Consider the following 23072-nt stretch of genomic DNA (forward strand, 5'->3'; position numbering starts at 1 on the left):
ACTGATCAGCCGTAACAACGAACCCACTGACGGTGAAGTGAATGCCATGGATCATCTCATTACAGTGGAAACAGGAATAATGTGAAGAGTGAAGAGCCGAGTGACTTAGACAAGGGCCAGCTCGTGATGTCCACATGATTGGGTCAGAACTTCTCCAAAACAGCAGCTCTTCTGGAGTGTTCCCAATATCCAGTGGTCAGTCCCCATCGAAAATGGTCCAGAGGACAACCGATAAACGCTTTATACTGTAAAAGGAACTAGTTTGTCCTGCAACCTGCATCAAGAACCTGCACATTTTAAATAACTATTTCCAACAGGTTCTACTTTTGTGTAGGAACTACTTAAAAACTACTTTGAACTACTTTATCCTGCAGCGTGCATCAAGAACTATTTTTTTTTACCATAGCAGGAACAATTTTTAACTGCAACAAGAACAACTTTGTACTGCACCAGGAACCAGGAACTATTTTATACTGCAACAGGAACTACAGTCTGTGTTTGGTACAGGTGTGAAGTATCCCTGCGGTGGCTGCCAGCGGAGCGGGTCGGCCCTTAAAACCCAGGGCATTTTTATCCATTTTCTGCATTACTATATTTTATTAAACATTTATAGGTGCTGGGATTGCGCAGTACAGAGTGACATTTCCTTTTTTTTTCAGCACAACATACAGTATGCAATATGATGCAATATGATGTACTGAATTACTGTATATTTCATTTTAACCGATTATACAAACCTGACTGAGGGGGAAAAGGACACACCACTCCACCCTTCTTATTCTTTTTACAGCAGCTACAGTAATATCCGCTGCATTTACTGTCTCACGGTACACCGCTCTCACGGTAGCAGAATAAACAGGTACAGGAGTGCGAGAGTAAACTGTCTGCTACTAGTTAATCGAGTGCTGATGGAGTTGTTCTCCCGGACAGATTTTTAAAAAAAGACTCAGCAAATATACTTGGCCAGACGTCAATACACTTGGGTGGCCAGTAAGAGTATAGTCTATGTTTGGAAAACACTGACATCACACTACAACAGGAACCATTTTATACTGCAACAGGAACTACATTACACTGCAACAGGAACTACATTACACTACAACAGGAACCATTTTATACTGCAACAGGAACTACATTACACTGCAACAGGAACTACATTACACTACAACAGGAACCATTTTATACTGCAACAGGAACTACATTACACTACAACAGGAACCATTTTATACTGCAACAGGAACTACATTACACTGCAACAGGAACTACATTACACTACAACAGGAACCATTTTATACTGCAACAGGAACTACATTACACTGCAACAGGAACCATTTTATACTGCAACAGGAACTACATTACACTGCAACAGGTACTGTTTCATATTGCAACAGGAACCATTTTACACTGCAACAGGAACAACATTATACTGCAACAGGAACCATTTTACACTGCAACAGGAACCATTTCATATTGCAACAGGAACTACTTTATACTCGAACAGGAACCTTTACACTGCAACAAGAACCATTTTACACTGCAACAGGAACTACTTTACACTGCAACAGGAACCATTTATTATTGCAACAGGAACTACATTACACTGCAACAGGTACTGTTTCATATTGCAACAGGAAGCATTTTACACTGCAAAAGGAACTACTTTACACTGCAACAGGAACTACATTATACTCAAACAGGAACCATTTTACACTGCATCAGGAAACATTACATATTGCAACAGGAACTACTTTATACCCAAACAGGAACCTTTTTGCTGCAACAAGGACTACGTTTCACCTTTAATTCTTTAAATTCCCTTTTTTATCTTCTCCGCCGCAGTGACGCGCAGCAGGATGAGACACCTGTCCTGTAGATATCACACACGGGCTGGAGGTAAGGCAGATGGAGATCAGGTTGGAGAAGGTCGGAGTGTCGAAGCTCTAACCCCGTACCCGAGCCTGTACACGCAGATATTAATAGGAAGCAGCTCATGTGCGTGTAGCAGCAGCCTCTGTACTCTACGTCTCTCTTTAGACCGTCTTTTATAAGATTTAAATTCATTTAATTGTACTATTTCACTGACACACAATAAAAACGAGTTTGCCGGTAAAACCACAGAAGGAGGATACGGAGTGTAACGGCTCCTCAGAGATCTCCCATTTTACACTGTATTACTGCTCGGAACAATAAAACCTGTGGGTTCACATCACCACGGGCTTCGACTGTGTACAAAACACCACAGCTAGATCTCTCTCGCTCTCCCACACACACACACACACACACACACACACACACTGATGTATTAATCAGCAGTTGAGACCAGGTCAGTCGTAATTATACCGGTGTTGGCATTTACACTGGTATAAAAGTTACCCATCTGTCAGTGAAGGTATTGATGAAACCGTGTGATCCAGTCTCGTTCGACCGTGTTCTCGATGCAGCGTTCTCCAAACGGAACGTCAGGAAATTACAATCGATTCAGAGCCACTGGTTTGTCGTGTCAAGCCTCAGCTCTTCAGCACCAGAACAACGTGTCTCTGCACTCGAGCCCTTTAATTAAATAAAGGCTTATAGACTGATTAATTAGAGGAGTAAACAGTTAAATGAGCTTCTTCTGGAAACAAACTCTCGAACATTTATTCTCTATTTACACTCACTAGTGTACTGTGTTTCAGATTAATCATAATTACAAACTGATTGGACACGAGGCGTTATTCCACGAGTGATAATAACAGACAGTAACAGCACTGTGTAACTCTGTGTATGAGTGGGCGTGTCCCAGGTGTTGTCCAGTGGTTAATGACACTAACTGTGTGTCTCAGCGTGGGTGAGAGTAGGTCTGTACGGTCCGCAGTGCTGAGGAGAGAGCAGCTGCCTGACAAAAAAATCACTTCTAAGTCGCTCTAAATCGCCTCTGAACCGTCCGTGGTATTCCGTTTACGGCTAACGCTAAGCTACAAAGCTAACTAGCTCCTAACACAAGGCTAAATCCCAAATCCCTCTCTAACCCCTGATCAAGGGCACTACTTGGTGTCTGGAACAAGGGATTGTACACCCTACATAGTGCAATAGCTTTCCATTTAATCCTATGCGTGATTTGATCCCAGAACCTGGAGGTTAACAGAGCTGATATGAAATATAAAGTAAATCTGGTTCTATATAAAGTTTCTAAGGACTGTCCACCACCTCCATGGTTTATTCTTCTGACCTTCTGGCTACAGAGTTTAACACTACACTCACCTCCTGTTCATTACACTAACAGTCGCTTGCTAACTGCCAGTCGCCAGCTCGTAGTTGGTCACTTCCTTCAAGTGTGGAGGGATATGTGTGGGCTGAGCAAAATAACCGGGTAAATTAAGCACCTGATCATAATCTGTTGATAATAAATGGTGTTGAATATCAAGATATCGCTTAATTATGACACAGGTCTACTTTCAAGCAATGTTAAAATTTTAGACGCAACAAGAGGTTTACTCATCTTACAGGGGAGAGAAAGTAAAAAAAAAGAAAGAAAGAAAGAAAGAAGGCAGAAAGAAAGAAGGACGGAAGGATTAGGCATAGAATTGAAAATTTATGTTAGAAACAGAATCAAAAAGCAACAGGGAAAGACACAAGAAAGACAAGAAAGGAAGAAAGAAAACGAAAAGGTATGGATGAAACACACACACACACACACACACACAGAACTTTTTGAAAGTTATCATTTTATAAGATTTCTTCTTTTTCTTCTTCAATTAAAAACAGATGTTATTTAATAAATAGGAAATTAAATTAAGCTAGTGTGTGTGAGAGTGTGTGTGATAGATAGATAGATAGATAGATAGATAGATAGATAGATAGATAGATAGATAGATAGATAGATAGATAGATAGATAAAAAACAAGATAGATAGATAGATAGATAGATAGATAGATAGATAGATAGATAAAAAAGCAAGATAGATAGATAGATAGATAGATAGATAGATAAAAAATAGATAGATAGATAGATAGATAGATAGATAGATAGATAGATAGATAGATAGATAAAAAAGCAAGATAGATAGATAGATAGATAGATAGATAGATAGATAGATAGATAGATAGATAGATAAAAAAGCAAGATAGATAGATAGATAGATAGATAGATGATAAGATAGATAGATAGATAGATAGATAGATAGATAGATAGATAGATAGATAGATAGATAGATAAAAAACAAGATAGATAGATAGATAGATAGATAGATAGATAGATAGATAGATAGATAAAAAAGCAAGATAGATAGATAAATAGATAGATAGATAGATAAAAAATAGATAGATAGATAGATAGATAGATAGATAGATAGATAGATAGATAAAAAAGCAAGATAGATAGATAGATAGATAGATAGATAGATAGATAAAAAACAAGATAGATAGATAGATAGATAGATAGATAGATAAAAAAGCAAGATAGATAGATAAATAGATAGATAGATAGATAGATAGATAGATAGATAGATAGATAGATAGATAGATAGATAAAAAAGCAAGATAGATAGATAGATAGATAAAAAAGCAAGATAGATAGATAGATAGATAGATAGATGATAAGATAGATAGATAGATAGATAGATAGATAGATAAAAAGTAAGATAGATAGATAGATAGATAGATAGATAGATAAGAAAGATAGATAGATAGATAGATAGATAAAAAAGCAAGATAGATAGATAGATAGATAGATAGATAGATAGATAGATAGATAGATAGATAGATAGATAGATAGATAGATAGATAAAAAAGCAAGATAGATAGATAGATAGATAGATAGATAGATAGATAGATAGATAGATATGTTGACTGACTTTGTGCACTGACACTTTTAACCTCCGCACAGTAAAACACACTCCACAGTGACACACGTGTCTCTCGGCACTGACGTGTGACCTGTCTGTTAATCAGCGTGTTAATTAGCACTGACGTGTTCGTCTCTTCCACGCAGAGACGCAATCGCACCCAGAAACCCGCAGGAAGGCAACACACTCCGAAATCGAGCTGCTGTTACAGGACCGTCGCTCCGGAGTCGATCAGTGAGAGGAAATAATAAAGAGGCATTAAAGATAATCACATCTGTTTCACAGCAGCGCGAGTCGTAGGCACGGAGAGGAAGAGACGCAGCGGCAACCAAACACTGCCGAGAAGTTAGGAGGCGAAGAGGGACAGATGAAAGAAGCCAGGGAGGAGGGAGGGATGGAAGGAGGTAAAAAAATGAAGGGTGGAAGGAAGAAATGGTTGAAAAGAAAGAGATGATGGAAGGAAGGATGGAAAGTATAACAGGGCCGGATAAAGTAGAAAAGAAAAGACGGGAGAGAGAGGGAGAGAGACGAAAAAAGGAATTGAAGATAGAGAGATGAAGGAAGTAAGAAAGAGAAAGTAAAGGAGGGAGTGAGAGAGGAAAAAAAGAAAGTTAAGGGTGGGAAATGAAGGAAGAAGGACAGACAAAGGGGAGGAAGGAAGATGGACAGATGAAGAAAGGAAAAAGAAATAAAAGGGGGAATAAAAATGGGAGAAAGAAAAGGTCTTTCTTCTCCCATTTTCAGTCCTTGCTTTATTTTCTTTCCTTCCTTTATCTGTCCATCTTTCTTCCTTCATTTCTTCCTTCTCTTTGTCTGTCCTCCTTCCTTCATTCCTGCGAAGCAAAGAAAGAAAAAAAACTGAATTAATGGATACATCAGCAGGGTTAATCGATCTATCGCTGATCTATAGTGCGTGACCTGTGTAGCGGAGCAGGAGCCTGTCTCAGGGAAATTCAGGCACCGGGCGGGGCACGGGGTGGGGCACGGGGTGGGGCACAGGGCGGGGCACAGGGTGTGACCTGACAGCACAGGATCTGATGATTTAATGACAAAAACCTTTTCGGAAAGTTACACTAGGGCAAAGTTGAGATCCGAACCCCAAACCCTGGAGGTGTGAGGCGACAGCACTAAGCGCTGGATCTCCGTGTCGACCTTCAGTGTGGAGTAACGTGAGAGAACCCATAGCAGAGTATCTGATGATTTCATTACAGAAACATTTCTTTTATGGAAATGTAATCCAGTAAAAGTACAATATTCATTCTGATTAGACTTGAGTCAGGGCTGAAAATCTCTAAAATGACGCTTTAATGCAGTAACAAAGTTCATTTTTATGAAATCCCTTCAATCTGTACAGAAACAGAATTCCTCATAAGATTGACTCCAGAGTGTGTTTTTTTATATCAGAGAAATGAAAATCTGAAACCTGAGAAACGTCTTCATGTTGCACGTGTGCCTATTTTTACTAGCGGAACATATCAGGTGTTTAATAATGTATAACGTGGAACTTAAGGAGCGAGACGACGTGCTCGTGACCTGAACGACGATGAAGGAAGTGCACAGCTTTAACCAGCTAAGAGGTAAACATACAGCAAGTACGGTAAATTTTATACACACACACACACACATTCAATTCAAAATAATTGTACTGTAACGTCCTTTTAAGCCACGATTTACTGAAGTATAAACATAATCTTACTAACACATTTTCAAACTGAAAATCGTGTGCCAGGGAAAAGTAAAACGTCGTCCACTTTTGTAACGATGAGCCAGGTAATAACGAGCGCACGCTTACCTTGTCCGCCATGATCATGGACGAGCCGCCGTGAATCCCCAGGATGGGTATCAGCGTCTGCGAGGAAATAAAATCCAAAATCTGGGCGATGGCCTCCTGGTCGGTGCCGTCGCCGAACACCACGCCGTGGATCTTAGTCCCGGACATGAGGTCACACACATGAGTGATGATGCTCTTCGGATCCGTTTCGTTGACCAGCAGCGTGACCACGTTGACGTCGATGGGGTCGTCCTTGCTCCACAGGGCTCGGATGTCCCGGTCCGAGATGAAGCGCGTTCGGCCAAGGATCACGGCGATGTTCAGGATGGGAACCTTCTCGGCGGCGTGCACCACGCCCACCAGGGTGAGGAGAGCCGGGAGCGTCAGGAGTGCCAAGCCGGAGAACCCCATAGTGCTCGACTTCATTCCCTGTGGCACAGGAAAAAAATTTTTAAAAAAAAAAGTTAGTTTTTTGGTTTTATTTTTATTTTTTTTTTATTTTTTTTTATAAATTTAGTCCTGTCCAATTCTTTTTTCCCCGATTTTCTCCCCAATCTAGTTGTGGCCAATTACTCCCCGTCACTAGGGGGCTCCCACACACATCAAGGCTACTACAACCACTCAGTCGGGAGGACGAAAGCTATCCCGTGTTTCCTCCGAACCACGTGACGCGAGCCGACCGCATCTTTTCGAACTGCTCGCTCACGCACCGTTAGGGGCGGAGTAACACACTCGGAGGAAAGCGCTAGCCGCTCCTTCCGTGTGCGCGAGCTCACAGATGCCCCTGATTGGCTGTAGCGCCGTGACTAATGTGGGAGCGCAAGTACCTCTCATCCCTCCCCCCTGAGAGAGCTCGGCCAATCAGCTCTCTCTGTGCCTCCGGCTGTGAGAGGAAAACAGCATCACCCGGGGTTCGAACCAGCGACCTCCGGATGATAGGGCGAGCGCTTTACTACTGCGCCACTCGGAGGCCTTGGTTTTATTTTTAAAATATTTACGGTTAGCAAAAAAGGCTTTCATTTCTACAGATCTATAAGAAATCTACTGCGGTGTCCTGAATCAAAGATCGACCGGTTCTGAGAACTTAACCATCGAAATAGTTTCATTATTTTCAAGTCTTTGTTTATGTTAATCCACAGCAAACGTTACACAAATTTAAAGAAAGACTCATCATGTACTTATCGCTATGACAAGTGATACCACAAAATATTGCATTGTCATGTTTGTCGCGTTGTCACTTTGTCGCTCTTGTTTGCACATTTGCACGTGCACTTTAATGTTGTCTATTTCGTATAAAAACGAAGATAGTTCTCTGTTAACTTAAAACATCAATCTGTCTTGTCCCTGCTAGCCAGCTAATTAGGTTTCTTAGTTAACTAGTTAGTTTTGTTAATTTATGTAGTTAATTAATGTTGTATGTAGCACCTTGGTCCTGGAGGAACATTGTTTCGTTTTACAGTGTAGAGAACTGTATATGGTTGAAATGATAATAAACGCCTACTTGACTAGACTTGGCTTGACTTGACTTACTTTGACCCTGGAAGGCTCTATGTACAACGAGCATACTACACTAATGCACTTATCCCAGTGTTTCATTAGTGCTTGGACCACATAGAGGTAGAAGGTTTTCTCAGTATGCCTGAAACATGATCGGATCTGAAACGCCGGCCTCCCAGGAACTCCTTTAACGTCCCAAACATGAGGTCAGGACTCTATGAGGGATGTGACGGTGACAATTTATCTGTCGATTTTCAAGGATCAGGTGTTTGCATATTTGAACGACTGCAGTGAGCTTCGAGCCACTTCGGTCGACGTACGGCTTTCTTTAAAACCGTTCAAAAGTTTTACTGCAACTAAAAGTCTCATCGCCGTACAGGCTTTCCTTGAATGTCAAACACTTTTACACTTTCATTCACCAGAAATCCTGCTTTGACTTGAACACCCCTGGTAGAACCTGCAACCATACAGCATTTATCTATTAGAAAGCGTTCCTGGTAGAACCCTTAAGCCAACCTTGAAGAACATTTTTTTTTAATGCATTTGATTATTTAACATTTTGTTGCTTAGATCTTCCTCCTAATCCTGAGAACCTGGCAAGACTTTAACATTTAGCACTAAACTCCTTGAAATTAATATTTTTCTAGGTTTCTTTAGGTATCCATTGGACTATTAAGAAACTGTAGTCTGCTAAAAGGTCAAATATCTATTAAGGGTCTCTGGAGGATCCCCCAACAGAGCTTGATTTAAAAGAATTTCAAAATAGAATGATTTTTTAGAAGCTAAAAACCCTCAAAGAACCCTTAAAAAACTTTTGAAGATCCCGCTCAGATGTTACGTCAGAATGTTCAGATTAGTTTGCTGAGTTGTTATCAACCCTTTCTTCATGAGATGGTCAAAGTTCCTTCTACTACTGGAGGTTCTGCTTAGAAGGGTTTCTAAAAGAGAAACACTTCTGTTATACGGTTCCACGTCTAACCCGTGATCTAACCCCCAAAGATCAGCCTGAACAACATCTGTTACCATACTTTTTTTTTTACTCAGATTGCTCTACAGATGATGGATGTTGGCGTGTCCTATATTTAGTCTACTGCTGGTTGCCATGGTTTCCCTGATAGCTCTGCATTAGGGTGATGTCCACAGCAGCTAGCTACAAAACCGTCTACCTGATCACAAATTAGACGTCTGACACTGAACCTGAAACAAGAATGAAACAAAAAATAAATGTTGAAAACATCATCACTGGTCATTTTTCTATAAATCAGTCCCTTTGCTTCTGGCTGTACATTGGAGGTTCAGGTGTTATATCTGATTAATGACATTAATTTATTAGGGCTCGTCCAAGTTCTAGTCCCTAGAAATGCATTTAGAAATACACGGCATTACACACATGTGTGGAATCATGATGCCGGAAAATATAAGCAGCGAATTGTTTCTATGTTCGGAGAGGTTCGTTTTTGGAAACCAGGCGAACGAAGTGCTAGCGCGATGAGCGAGTGACGAAGATGCCGTCTGACATCGAGGCTGAGCAGCAAGCAGAGCAGAAGAGCGGAGTGCTGACATCATCGCACCACGAGCGTACTGAGAAAACGGAGCCTCCTGAACCTCCGACGTGGCCTACATGTGGAAGCGAGGTGAGGAGATGATCATCGGAGATCACATGGTTCAGAGAGAGGTGAAGCTACGGAGTTCGATCCCGTAAAACCTCGCGGGGTGTATCGCGGAGCCTTGTTGATATCACAGATGTGATCCAAGGCTCGATTTTGTCCTTTTATCTCTCATCCTCGTTTTTTGTTGCATCACTTTTAGATTCATGAGTCTCTTCTTGATGTTTTAATCCAGCATTTGTTAAATCCGACTGCCTTTATCCGGAGATCGCAGGTTCAAATCTCAATGATGCCACTGCGCTCCATAACAAAGTGGGAAGGACACGATGTCTCTCATTCCCACGGAAACCAAAGCTAATCACAGGCATCTTCATATCTGGTATGAAGAAGTGGGTGGATAGTGCTTTCCTCACAATCCGTTACGCTGTAGTTTTGGAAGCGTGTGCCTGGCTGGTATTAAGCGTCTCACGGGAAGAACGCGTTAACCTTTAACCTCTGCAATTCTCTCGCTGTAGTATGGTAGGAGAAAGCCGGCCAAATTGGAGAAAAACCAGGAGGAAAACAGAACACTATGACACACTTTTGATCCATTTAGAGGTGCCTGTAATGTTGTGAAGCGTTGACAAAGCCACTTAGTTTCTACTGTCACGTTTCTGTCTCTTGAAAAAAACAAACAAAAAAAAAAACCCTGAGTGTGTCATGGTCCTGAGAAACCATAAATTATTTATCTAACTGTTTAGAGTAATGCATTTCCTTCAAATTTTTATGTTTATTTTTTACTATAACCATCCAGAGAAAGAGCGAGAGGGATCACACCATGGAATTAGAAAGTGATATCGATGTCTACAGATGTGTTTAGATGTGAGACATAGAGATTTTTTTGTAGTGTATATGTAGATGTGTATAAATGGCTATAAATCCACTATAGATGTATGTACCTGTGTTTAATGATTATATATATATATATTATATATATACATATGTATTGGTGTGTATTGCGTGTATAGATTTATTTAGTGTGTTTATATTTGTATATATGTAAACAGTTGTAGATACTGTAGGAGCATATGGATAGGTTTAGAGTGTATAGATGTTTACAGTGTGTATGGTTTATATATTGGTTTGTATATAGATATATCTATAGATGTGTATATTCTGTATAGACGTGTTTAGTTTAGTGTATTGGTGTGCATAGGTGTGTGTATAGACGTGTATAATGTTAATAGAATTTTTTTTTTGTGTGTGTGTGTGTGTATATATATATATATATATATATATATATATATACACACTGGTGTGAAAAACTATTTGCCCCCTTCCTGATTTCTTATTCTTTTGCATGTTTGTCACACAAAATATTTCTGATCATCAAACACATTCAACTATTAGTCAAAGATAACACAAGTAAACACAAAAAGCAGTTTTTAAATGATGGTTTTTATTATTTAGGGAGAAAAAAAATCCAAACCTACATGGCCCTGTGTGATAACTTGCAACGAGTCTTTTACAGCGCTCTGGAGGAATTTTGGCCCACTCATCTTTGCAGAATTGTTGTAATTCAGCTTTATTTGTGGGTTTTCTAGCATGAACCGCCTTTTTAAGGTCATGCCACAACATCTCAATAGGATTCAGGTCAGGACTTTGACTAGGCCACTACAAAGTCTTCATTTTGTTTTTCTTCAGCCATTCAGAGGTGGATTTGCTGGTGTGTTTTGGGTCATTGTCCTGTTGCAGCACCCAAGATCGCTTCATCTTGAGTTGACGAACAGATGGCCGGACATTCTCCTTCAGGATTTTTTGGTAGACAGTAGAATTCATGGTTCCATCTATCACAGCAAGCCTTCCAGGTCCTAAAGCAGCAAAACAACCCCAGACCATCACACTACCACCACCATATTTTACTGTTGGTATGATGTTCTTTTTCTGAAATGCTGTGTTACTTTTACGCCAGATGTAATGGGACACGCACCTTCCAAAAAGTTCAACCTTTGTCTCGTTGGTCCACAAGGTATTTTCCCAAAAGTCTTGGCAATCATTGAGATGTTTTTTAGCAAAATTGAGATGAGCCTTAATGTTCTTTTTGCTTAAAAGTGGTTTGCGCCTTGGAAATCTGCCATGCAGGCCGTTTTTGCCCAGTCTCTTTCTTATGGTGGAGTCGTGAACACTGACCTTAATTGAGGCAAGTGAGGCCTGCAGTTCTTTAGATGTTGTCCTGGGGTCTTTTGTGGCCTCTCGGATGAGTTGTCTCTGCGCTCTTGGGGTAATTTAGGTCGGCCGGCCACTCCTGGGAAGGTTCACCACTAGGGTTGTGCCGATAGACGATACTATTGTCTATCGACGATAGTCTCGTCTATCGACGATAGTCAGCTATATGGACGATACAGATGTCGCCATTAAAAACCCACGTTTCAAGAAAAGGAATCCCGTGACTTGCCACGGCTGCGCACGGCAAGCTGTGAAAATGCCCTTCATTACCTGTAGGGGGCAGTCGTGTTTCAGTCTGAAGTATTGTGTGTCTACTGAAGCCGAAAATGTGTTCTCTCTCCTAGTCACCCATTGACAGCAAGCGACAGAGCTCATAAACATGTCGAGCTCAAACTGTAAATACTGATAAGTATTAATTCTTCATTTTCTTCTCTCCTTCAATGATGATACTTCTTCGACGGCGCTTTCTTCATTCAGTATAATTATTATTAGTAGTACTGCTCCGAATTTGTTATTGTGATTTTTCCTTATTATTGTAACGCACCCGCGCGTGTGTGCAAAAAAACTACAATGAGGTATGATATGTTAGCCTAAAACAATTGTTTTATTGTGTTTATGCGCTTTAAATATACACTAAACAATAAACACTGCCTTGTGCAAAGTGAAAGTGAGTTGCGCGTGCAACTTTTTGAATAAAAGGCTGATAAACGCGTGCGCAGATATGAGCAGATTTATCGATAAAACAACAGACATGAAATGAAAAAAAAAATAACCACAAAAATATGTACTACTCTCTGAATACAACGCGACAGCACGCAGAATCCCTGGGCTTTGACTACTATCGTGTATCGGCGATCTTACAGGCTGACGATAGGACGATATGACAATGGGCATTATCGCGCAACCCTATTCACCACTGTTCCATGTTTTTGCCATTTGTGGATAATGGCTCTCACTGTGGTTCGCTGGAGTCCCAAAGCTTTAGAAATGGCTTTATAACCTTTACCAGACTGATAGATCTCAATTACTTTTGTTCTCATTTGTTCCTGAATTTCTTTGGATCTTGGCATGATGTCTAGCTTTTGAGGTGCTTTTGGTCTACTTCTCTGTGTCAGGTAGCTCCTATTTAAGTGATTTTTTGATTGAAACAGGTGTGGCAGTAATCAGGCCTGGGGGTGACTACAGAAATTGAACTCAGGTGTGATAAACCACAGTTAAGTTATTTTTTAACAAGGGGGGCAATCACTTTTTCACACAGGGCCATGTAGATTTGGAGTTTTTTTTCCTCCTTAATAACGTAAACCTTCATTTACATACTGCATTTTGTGTTCAATGATGTTATCTTTGACTAATAGTTAATGGTTTTTGATGAGCAGAAACATTTAAGTGTGACAAACATGCAAAAGAATAAGAAATCAGGAAGGGGGCAATTAGTTTTTCACACCACTGTATATATATATATATATATATATATATATATATATATGTGTGTGTGTGTGTGTGTGTGTGTGTGTAGTGTATATGTAGTGTGTGTGTGTGTGTGTGTATGTAGTGTATATGTAGTGTGTGTGTAGTGTATATGTAGTGTGTGTGTGTGTGTGTGTGTGTGTGTGTGTGTGTATATGTAGTGTGTGTGTGTGTGTAGGGTATATGTAGTGTGTGTATATGTAGTGTGTGTAGGGTATATGTAGTGTGTGTATATGTAGTGTGTGTGTGCGTGCGTGTAGTGTATATGTAGTGTGTGTATATGTAGTGTATATGTAGTGTATATGTAGTGTGTGTGTGTGTGTGTAGTGTATATGTAGTGTGTGTATATGTAGTGTGTGTGTAGTGTATATGTAGTGTGTGTGTGTGTGTGTATATGTAGTGTGTGTGTATATGTAGTGTATATGTAGTGTGTGTGTGTGTGTGTGTGTGTGTAGTGTATATGTAGTGTGTGTGTGTGTGTGTGTGTGTGTGTGTGTGTGTGTATGTAGTGTGTGTGTGTAGAATGTCTTGAATTCCCGCAGATCTCAGCATTGTGTGCGGGCGCCCCCTGTCGGTGCGCCTCGGCCCGGACCTCAGGCTTCTTTCATTCTGCTTTAGGACGCGACTCCAGCGCATTCGATGTCGTGCTCACAGACACTCACACTCTCACACTCACACACACACACACCTACTGTATACACACAGACCTACATGTTCATAGCGTTTAGCTGTCATGTCCAGGAGATGCGCAGTGTGTCTGAGAGCAGGACTGAAACTATTTGCATTTGCTATTTGGATCAAAGTGACACACACACACGTACGCAAGTGCACCGAGCAGGTGGACTAAAAAAAAATTGAATAAACCTAAAGATCTCATCCGAGGCTCCAGGCTCTCTCTCTCACACACACACACACACACACACACACACACACAGACAGACACCGCAACACATCGTAATAAGATCAAAGAGATCTGTCTGCGCGCGCACGGCTCCGGGTTTGATCTTTTTTTTTCTTTTTTTGTAATCCTGCGCTCGGGACGCAGAGACTCCGGAGACTCCCATGATTATCCAAAGCAGTTTCACACTCACACACACACACACACACACACACACACACACACACAGTGCATTTCTATTTCACAGCACACACCATCAGCAGTTTTGCTGCATTCGGTCCCCACGCTGGTGCTACAGACGGGGTGCATGGCGCACGATGCAGGCTTTCTCCTCGCACCCGAGATCTCCTTAGATTTAGGGCTGCGCGAAGGAACACACACCGATGCGAAGCTACCCTGCTGCACTGCACAAACACACACGTAACGCGCACCTTTTTTTTTTTTTTTGGTGGGAGGGGGAGATGCCTCTTTTATGCACTTTTGTTTTCTGGAGAGGGTATGCGTAAAAAAGGACGAGCATGAAAGAAAGAGAGAGAAAGAGAAATAAAAAGGCAACATATATATATATACATACATACTCACAGCATCATGTCTCCTCCACAGAGCTCCAGAAGCGGAGTGGACATCGCAGCAGGTCCTGTCCCCCTCTCTCTCTCTCTCCTCACACACACACACACACACACACACACACTCTCTCTCCCCTCCTCTCTGTCTCTGTTCTTCTCCTCTTTTCTCCTGCTGATGATTAAACGCTCGTCTTTTTAACTTCGATCCCGCGACATCACGTTAAATCCAAAGTGGCTTCTTGGCATCCATGACTCCGTGTGCATGCGCGCGTGCGTGTGCGTGCGTGCGCGCGTGTGTGTTGGCTCCTCGGTCCCGCATCCAGAAGAAACAGAGGACGGAACGCGTGCGCGCACAAACGCACACTCACTCTCTCACTCACTCACTGGCACACACACACACACACACACACACACACATGCGGAGCAGCAGATCTGCGAATGAAGGATGAAATGCAGAGGAGAGAACTCCCTTCCCTCCTTTCTTTCCTCCTTCCTTCTTTCCTCTGCGCGCTTTTAACCCTAATCACGCCTCTACGGCAAACTTGGGAGCCCGGCTGCAGTGAAAATCACACACTGAGTGGCACGGACCACACGAACATCTGTACACATCTGGAAAACATCACCCCCAAAAAAAAAAAAAAAAAAGCACAGCTTTGGACTCTGCAATGCAGTTCATCTTTAGGAAGCCATTTATCCAGGTTAGGGCGGATCAGGAGTCGCTGGGAGGACCGTGCATGATTTCGACCAGATGGAGGAAACCAGTGAACCAGGAGGAACCTTGACACGGACACGGAGAAGATACAAGTGAGCGTAACCCGGGGTCAGGATTAGGACTACCAGACGTCGAGCAAAAGCAGGACATGTACTGTACAGTCGACCCCCGTTTTTTTTCCCGGAGATTTTTCCTTAGAACCTGATTAATAATTGTTTGCGGAAATCCCCGCAGTTTCCATGAAACCACAACTATCCTGCTTAATTTTTGCATTGCTATTTTTCATGCCAATATAAAAATTTTTCATGTGTTTTACTAATTTTGTAACATAAATTTTAACGTAAATTCAGCTAAATTTCCACATAAAATATAATATTGTGTACGGTTTTTAGTACAGTAGAGAGAACACAAAGCCGTAGAGGAAAACGTGGCTTGAAACGGTGAATTATTTCCGTATTTACCTTACAGTACTGATACCAAAGAGAACACACTTGCTTGAATTACAGTATATATAGAGGGATAACATCGGTATTTTACATTCTAGCACTGCAGGAGACAAAGCGGTAAAGTACTGTACACTACACGGGTTAACCTTTTTAAGGGTAATGTATTAAGCTGAGTTTGAAATAAAATTAAAGATTTATCTATAAAAACAGGCATTTATAGGATAAAAATCGTGGTTTTTCACAATTTGCGGGAGACGGTTACGGTGGTGCAGTGGTGAGCACTGTTGGCTTGCACCTCCAGGTTCCAGGTTCCAGGTTCGATTCCTGCCTCGGGGTCTGTGTGCATGGAGTCTACATGTTCTCCCCGTGGGTTTCCATCGGTACTCTGGTTTCCGAAACTTCTGGAGAAAATTGCCTGGAGTGTGTGTGTGTGTGTGTCATGCGATGGATTGGCATCCCGTCCAAGGTGTACCCTGCCTTGTGCTTCAAGTTTCCTTGGATAGACTCCAGGCCCCCCGCGACCCTGTAAATAAAGTCGTATAGACTGAGTAAGTCAGTGAGATTGTTTGACTTTCTTTATGCACTGACTTGGTCATGACCATGTTGTTGTCTGCAGTTGCACACTATCATCCCTATGTTTTAATTTTGAGCAAATTTGTTGCTCGACTGCACCGCCGCATGACAATGTGGTTCAATGCGGTAATTAGTAAGACTCTGTTTTAATAAAACAGGCACTGCAACGAGCAAGTCACTGTGTCGCATGGAGTTCCGAGCTGCTGCACAAAGTCATCTGAGAAATATGAAACTGCATGGCTTTCGATTTAAAGTTTCTCATGAAATGTTGTCAGGGTACTTGTAGTTTTTAAAGTTTTCTTTAGCACACATTGTGCTTTGTAAATTTTAAGAAAAGTGAGACGCCTTCATTTCTTTGTGCTCCTTTGTATGGCTTTGTCCTTCTTCCTGGCCTTCGGTGTCCTTTCTTTGGATATGCAGGTATCTAGTAACTCTAGTCAGGATGGACCGGGGATCCTGGAGCTGTAGTGTGGGAATGCTATCCTCTACACCACCGTTTCTCTTTTCCACATGTTATAAATCTTATGATCTCATTATTTTCCTCTCCATCAACAGGTGACCTGATTTCTAAGGATGTGTCAGACTTTGCAATATACTTTCCCTACATACGTTATCACCAGGTTTGGACAAATACTCTTGTCCATATAGTGTGTGTGTATGGTCCAGACAGACAGTACGGTATGTAATGACGCATTGGGATGGGCAGGTGACACTGGGGACAGGCTGTCTGTTTTATTTCTTTTGACTTTAGCTTATTGTCTCTTTGTTAGGTTTGAGATAAATTGTTAAGTTTTAAGATTAATTTAAAAAAAGAATTTTTGCATGTTGGGACTGCCACACCTTCATACTCTTACACCGAATCAATGGAGAGGGACAAACACACATGCATGCGCGATCTGTCTGAAGATCTGTTTATTATCAGCAGAGAGGTCAGATTTTAGGGAGTGTCACACCAACAGAGCGATATAGCTACAGAAGGATTTACCATATAAGCAATCAGGAAGCACAATGACTGGGGTTACCTTATGGGCACAGAGGCAAAGGAAAGCTCACAAAACCTTACACATTTCCGATTTGCTGGAAGTTCTCCGTGACCTCTGTGTCCAACCCTGTACAAAATCCCCTGCTCCTGTTACACAACACTTGCACTAGGATTTGAGAAAAAGAATTCAAGTGTGAAAGCAGCTTAAAAGTTTTGTCCATGTTTGTAGAAGACATTTGGCACAAATACTCGTGTCCACAGTCTGAGATCACTAAGGAGCGCGGCTTATCATTACAGGTTTGCTTTGTTACACGGTAAACCATTACTTCTGAGCCTGTGCAGCTACATAAAGCTACATATTTTATTTTTTATATCTGCATGCGTGGCACGTCATCGCGAAGAAATACCTTCAAACGAGGAGCCGTTCTTATATAAGAAGATTTGATTCATAAATTTTTCATAATGTGCTTACACTCGCTCTGACCCTAACAATCCCTTTCTCCACCACTATCAAAGCTGAAACAGGAAGTGATGTGAAAGATGGTTTATTATTATGGATCGCTTCTGGTCAGCTTCTGAAGTCCTGAAGGTTCTGAAGGTTCATGTGACGCAATACCCAGGCCAGCACTTCATCAACTTAAGAACAACAACTTCTGCTATAAAGACACCTTCTCTATTCAGCGTTCCTACTTGCAAAAAGATCAGAAGGATGTCTTAAGCTCAGCAATTGACATCAAACCAACATGGCTGCTCCGAGCATCAGCACTAAACACAGTGGACATGATTACAATTTCAGTCAAACACACAGGATCAGACACGAGACATGTCTTGTCTGATAGTGCAGATGTCCCTAATGAAACTCAAATATTTCTTTTAATTTTAGAAACTGCAACATTACCGCCACTCTGTCCTTTAGAAAGCAATAATTCAGAAATGGACTATGAAAAAAACCCAAAAACGAATCGATCTGTGAATTAAAGCGCATCGACTACACCAGGGATGTGGTTAATTATATTCTCTGGGAGGTTCTACACTCAGACATGGCCTCAAACTAACGCATTAATTCCTGCCCTTTGTGCATTGTGCAGATTTACATTATTTTCCTTTGGGCTCCCTTTTTACTCCTCACTGCCAGGCTGTGAACTCAGTGCCAGGTTTTTTTTCCCACCCTACAAAGCAATATTTCAATATTTCAGACCTGATCTGTGAATAAATCAAATCGACTTAAACAGCTCTGGTGTAATTGTGTTTGCTGAAAGTTTCTGTTTTCTTCCTGGTAATAGGAATAGCATACATTCCTGCCTTTAAACTGTGTGACGGTGGACGCTTTCAGGCTTTTTACGTATGTAATATGTTAAAACCAGTAACAAGTTAAGTAGGCTTTTACTGTCATTCCAACCATAGACAGAAACGAAACAACGGTTCTCCAGGACCAACATTAAAACCATCTAGATTTTGGGTTCCCCTTGTCCCCTCGCGGTGTGGACCTCTGTTGCTTGGACTTGTTTGTCTGGTACAGCCCATGGAGGCTTGATTGGATTGGGATTTGTGGAGTTTAGATGGTGGATGAACAATCTTGCACACTGAGTGTTCTGGTGCCTTTCTATTGTTACTTTTTTGTGCACTTTGTGCTGCATTGGATTTTCTGGCATGAGTGAGCCTCAGGTGCCCATGATCCTGTCACCAGTTTAATGGTGTATACATATGTTGTTCAGTGCACCTGGCGGTGGTGCCAATGTTATGTGATTGTGATGTCTAGACAACTGGGTCAGAATATCTCTAAAACTGCAGGTCTGTGATTGGATGTTTCCGGTATGTAATGTTCAGGATGGACCTTCCAAAAGACCTCCAAGTAAGGAAAACTGGTGCACCTGGTGAAACTGGTGAACTTGCAACAGGGTCATAATGTGGGGAGTGAAGTGATGCTGGTAGATGTAGTTCGATCTCACAGAAGATCTCTTGTAGCTCAAACTGATGAAAAAAGTGAATTCTGGCTACGATCAAAAGGAATCAGAACCCCCCTTACACTGCCTTACAGTTTACTCCAGTTGTGTACAGGGCAGTGTACAGTAGCTGCAGACCGGTAAGGTTGGCCATGGTGACCCGTATCCTCCACCAAAAGCTCCTACAATGGGCACGTGAGCATCAGAACTGGACCATGATGCAATGGAAGAAGGTGGTCTGGTCCGATGAATCACATCTTCTTTTACATCATCTTTGCCATGGTGACCCGTATCCTCCACCAAAAGCTCCTACAATGGGTTCCGTGAGCATCAGAACTGGACCAATACGCAATGGAAGAAGGTGGTCTGGTCCGATGAATCACATCTTCTTTTACATCATCTTTGTCACTTACTTGTGAAGGAGCTTGCACCAGGACGGTTTAGGCAGTGTGATGCTCTGAGCAATCTGTATGGTCTTATTAACTGGAATAAGATTCTCTCCATGGTTTCTGCATTATTAGTACACTGGATAATGATGATGAAAACACTGCATGCTCATCACCATGATGTGATGAACATAACAACCACAAAAGGGCTAAATAACAATCCCAAGCGGCTAACATGTCTCTCATTAAGCATCACTTAGAGTAATGAGAACAATCAGGCGGTTTTTTGAGTGGAGCACATCCATAACAACAATGTGATTAGTCCAATTATTTCCCCTGACTCAACATGGGCTAATAATAAAAGAATATCCTTTAGGGTTACGTTACATCCCTCAGAGTTGACTTGTGTTCATCTAGAAGAGTGTCTGACCGTGGGCTTAGAGCTAACGTGTTATTCTCAGTCACAGCTTATCAACGACAGCAAACAAGGTACTTGAAATCCTGCAAATCCACTCCACCTTAAGGAACAAAACACTTAAAGTTAACAAGGTAAAAATAAAAGCACAGCTTGTTATGCACGTCGGACACTGCAGACTCCGTCCGCAAACATTAAATACATGATTAGTTACACAATCAGAGATTACACTCATTCATCTTCCGTATTTTGTGCTCCGTTCTCTGATTTGAATTTCCAAAAAAAAGGAATGAAAGAAAGAAATACCAGCGAGCTCAGTCCAGACATGGCAGTTCGCCGCAGGGGAGCTTTGTGTTCCATCCCTGTATTACGAGCAGGGTGTGATGTCAAGACTGAGCACCGAGGAGCCATATCATGTCTGAGACATAATGCGAAGTGATTGGCCTCGGGAAGGCTTAAAAAAAATAAAATAGGAAAATGTGTGCGCAGCATGGCGGAGGTGAGGGTGCGAGGGCCGCTGTGAGGAACGTGTACTTAGAGAGCGATGTGACTCAAGACATAAAGGCGCGTACTGTATGTACTGTAATGTATATTTGTGTACACATGTAAAGATTATGTCTGGTTTATACAGTCGTAAAGCTTTTCATGCTTTCCAATTCATGACCCTTATCAGTGCTCACTGCATGAGACCCAGACGACCGAGTGACTTTGTGTTCGGGATCAGTCGCTTCATCATCTGTGCTCTTATGATGAAAGATTTTTACACGACCCCCATCGCGACTCAAAAGACACTAATCTCAGGAAAGTCATGAAGCTAGAAATGAGCTTAGCACAGATGAAACGAAAACGTACTACACACCAACAACAACAAAATCCATACGAAATGCTGGAAAGATTCTTTTGACCGAACTTGTGCGTTTCTTCTCCGATTTCCTTTTTTCTTTTCTACACTTTTTTAACCATTTGACGTCCAAAACTTAAAGAAAAAATGAGAAACGTTTGGTTTCATTGTGGCATGACAAAGAAACATGAAGCTTGTAAGGAAGTAGCAGAGATCATCTGTGTGTCGGGTGAGCACAGAGAGGGAGCACGGTTAGCCCAGGGACGCCAACTCCATGAAACTCCACATATTTTAACTTGACTTGCTTTACACAACTGTGTTTAATCCCATGATTTCACAAAAGTTTAGGCAGATTAAGCTGCGACAACTTGGTGTGTGTGTGTGTGTGTGTGTGTGCATGTTAACTTTTTTTTATTTTATTTTTTAAGGGGCTATAATTAGTTTCACACCTTTAATCGTGAGAATTTTCACCTAAAGTCCCAGTTTGACTTGAACACCCCTTATAACCCCCTGTATATTATTTTTTTATTTTACAGTATATGTATATTAGCTGTTTGGGCTTGTAGGATATTTGTAAAAATTGTATTTATTATTATAAATAAAATACTTAATATTATTTACTACTCGATTAGATTACGATAAGTTTTGTAGTAAAAATAATCACACTTATTACAGACTGATTTGCCTTAACTTCGCTAACATGAAATTCATGAAAGGAAATCCACGTTATGTATGTACTGTAAACTAGCGACACGGCAAAGTAAAATACCATAAGTGTTAAACTCCCCTATTTTACGTAGTATTTAGAGATAACAGCTACATTCCTTTATATTTTTCTCCTTTTCATTAATAGTTTTTTCTAAACTGTGGCCCTATTAGCTTTGGCCCTTTCTTCTTATTTCTTCATTAATTCATGTATTTAGATATATTTATTTTTATAAATGTGTGTAGACCTTTTAATGGTTTCATAGTATTCTTAATGATTTCATTTTTAGAACAGAAGAATGAAATATTCCTGCGATACTTTACAATCCAATTAAATTTTATTTGTATAGCGCTTTGACAACGGTGATTGTTGCAAAACAGTTTGACAGAATCAATAGAAAATTAGAGAAATGAGTATGAAAATACAGTATGTATAAAACAGAATGATCAGATTGTCCCAGGTGAGTGCGCCGAGGGCTACTGAGGGGTAAACTCCCTGAGATGGCAATAGGAAGAAACCTTGAGAGGAACCAGACTCTACAGGGAACCCATCTGTACAGTACAGTATACACAGCATTATGAATAATTTGTGGTTTATTCTGCGGCGTTTCACAGTGTGAGTGATTGTATTTACCGCATTGCTGTGTAAGGTTAGATGTGCGCTTTTTACTGTACATTCCCCTGAAGTGACCTGACATGATGTCCACTAGCCCCCTTCCGTCCCGTCTCGTTTTTTCCCTTCCAATTTTTCTTCACCCTATCTTAGTAGTCTGACCTGTAATATGTCTTTCCTGTAGTTTTCAATTTGATTCTCAAAAAAACTGAACAAATAACATCCTGTATCGGTTCAATACGGAACAGGTGCTTTTAGTTCCCAATTACGGGATGATGCTGTATTTTATGGGACCCTATGTTGGACAGGCCAGGGCCCACGTCACAGAGACAAATGAGTGACTTGTCAACATTATTATTAGTATTGGTAATACTACCATCAGTGGTAGGTTTCTCGCCTGCCATGCAGAAGGCCCCAATTTGATTGCATCCACTGGATGTAACGTCGGTCCCAAACCCGGATAAAATTGGAGGGTGGCATCAAACAGGCTGTAAAACCTGCGCCAAGTCGTATGCGGATCAGGTGGTCTCGACCGAAGTAGCTGAAAGACTAACATCATAATGACCAATCAGAATGGATGAAATGAATGTGAAATGAATTGACCAAAGTGCAATGAAGGTAGA

At 41.2% G+C, this 23072-nt stretch overlaps 1 protein-coding gene across 1 annotated transcript in view; it reads right to left on the reverse strand.

Annotated features, from left to right (window-relative positions):
• The window catches only part of grin2aa (glutamate receptor, ionotropic, N-methyl D-aspartate 2A, a), a 138549-nt gene extending 123635 nt beyond the window's left edge, over nucleotides 1-14914 (reverse strand). Inside the window, exons 1-2 of the mRNA XM_053515354.1 lie at nucleotides 14850-14914; nucleotides 6615-7022 (exon numbers count right to left, since the gene is read on the reverse strand). Coding sequence (XP_053371329.1) covers nucleotides 6615-7019 — 405 coding nt within the window. The 5' untranslated portion in view covers nucleotides 7020-7022; nucleotides 14850-14914. The remainder of the gene's footprint in view (nucleotides 1-6614; nucleotides 7023-14849) is intronic.
• Between the last annotated feature and the right edge of the window lie 8158 nt (nucleotides 14915-23072).

The sequence above is a fragment of the Clarias gariepinus genome, chromosome 16 (genome assembly GCF_024256425.1).
Source record: "Clarias gariepinus isolate MV-2021 ecotype Netherlands chromosome 16, CGAR_prim_01v2, whole genome shotgun sequence".
Lineage (NCBI taxonomy): Eukaryota > Metazoa > Chordata > Actinopteri > Siluriformes > Clariidae > Clarias > Clarias gariepinus.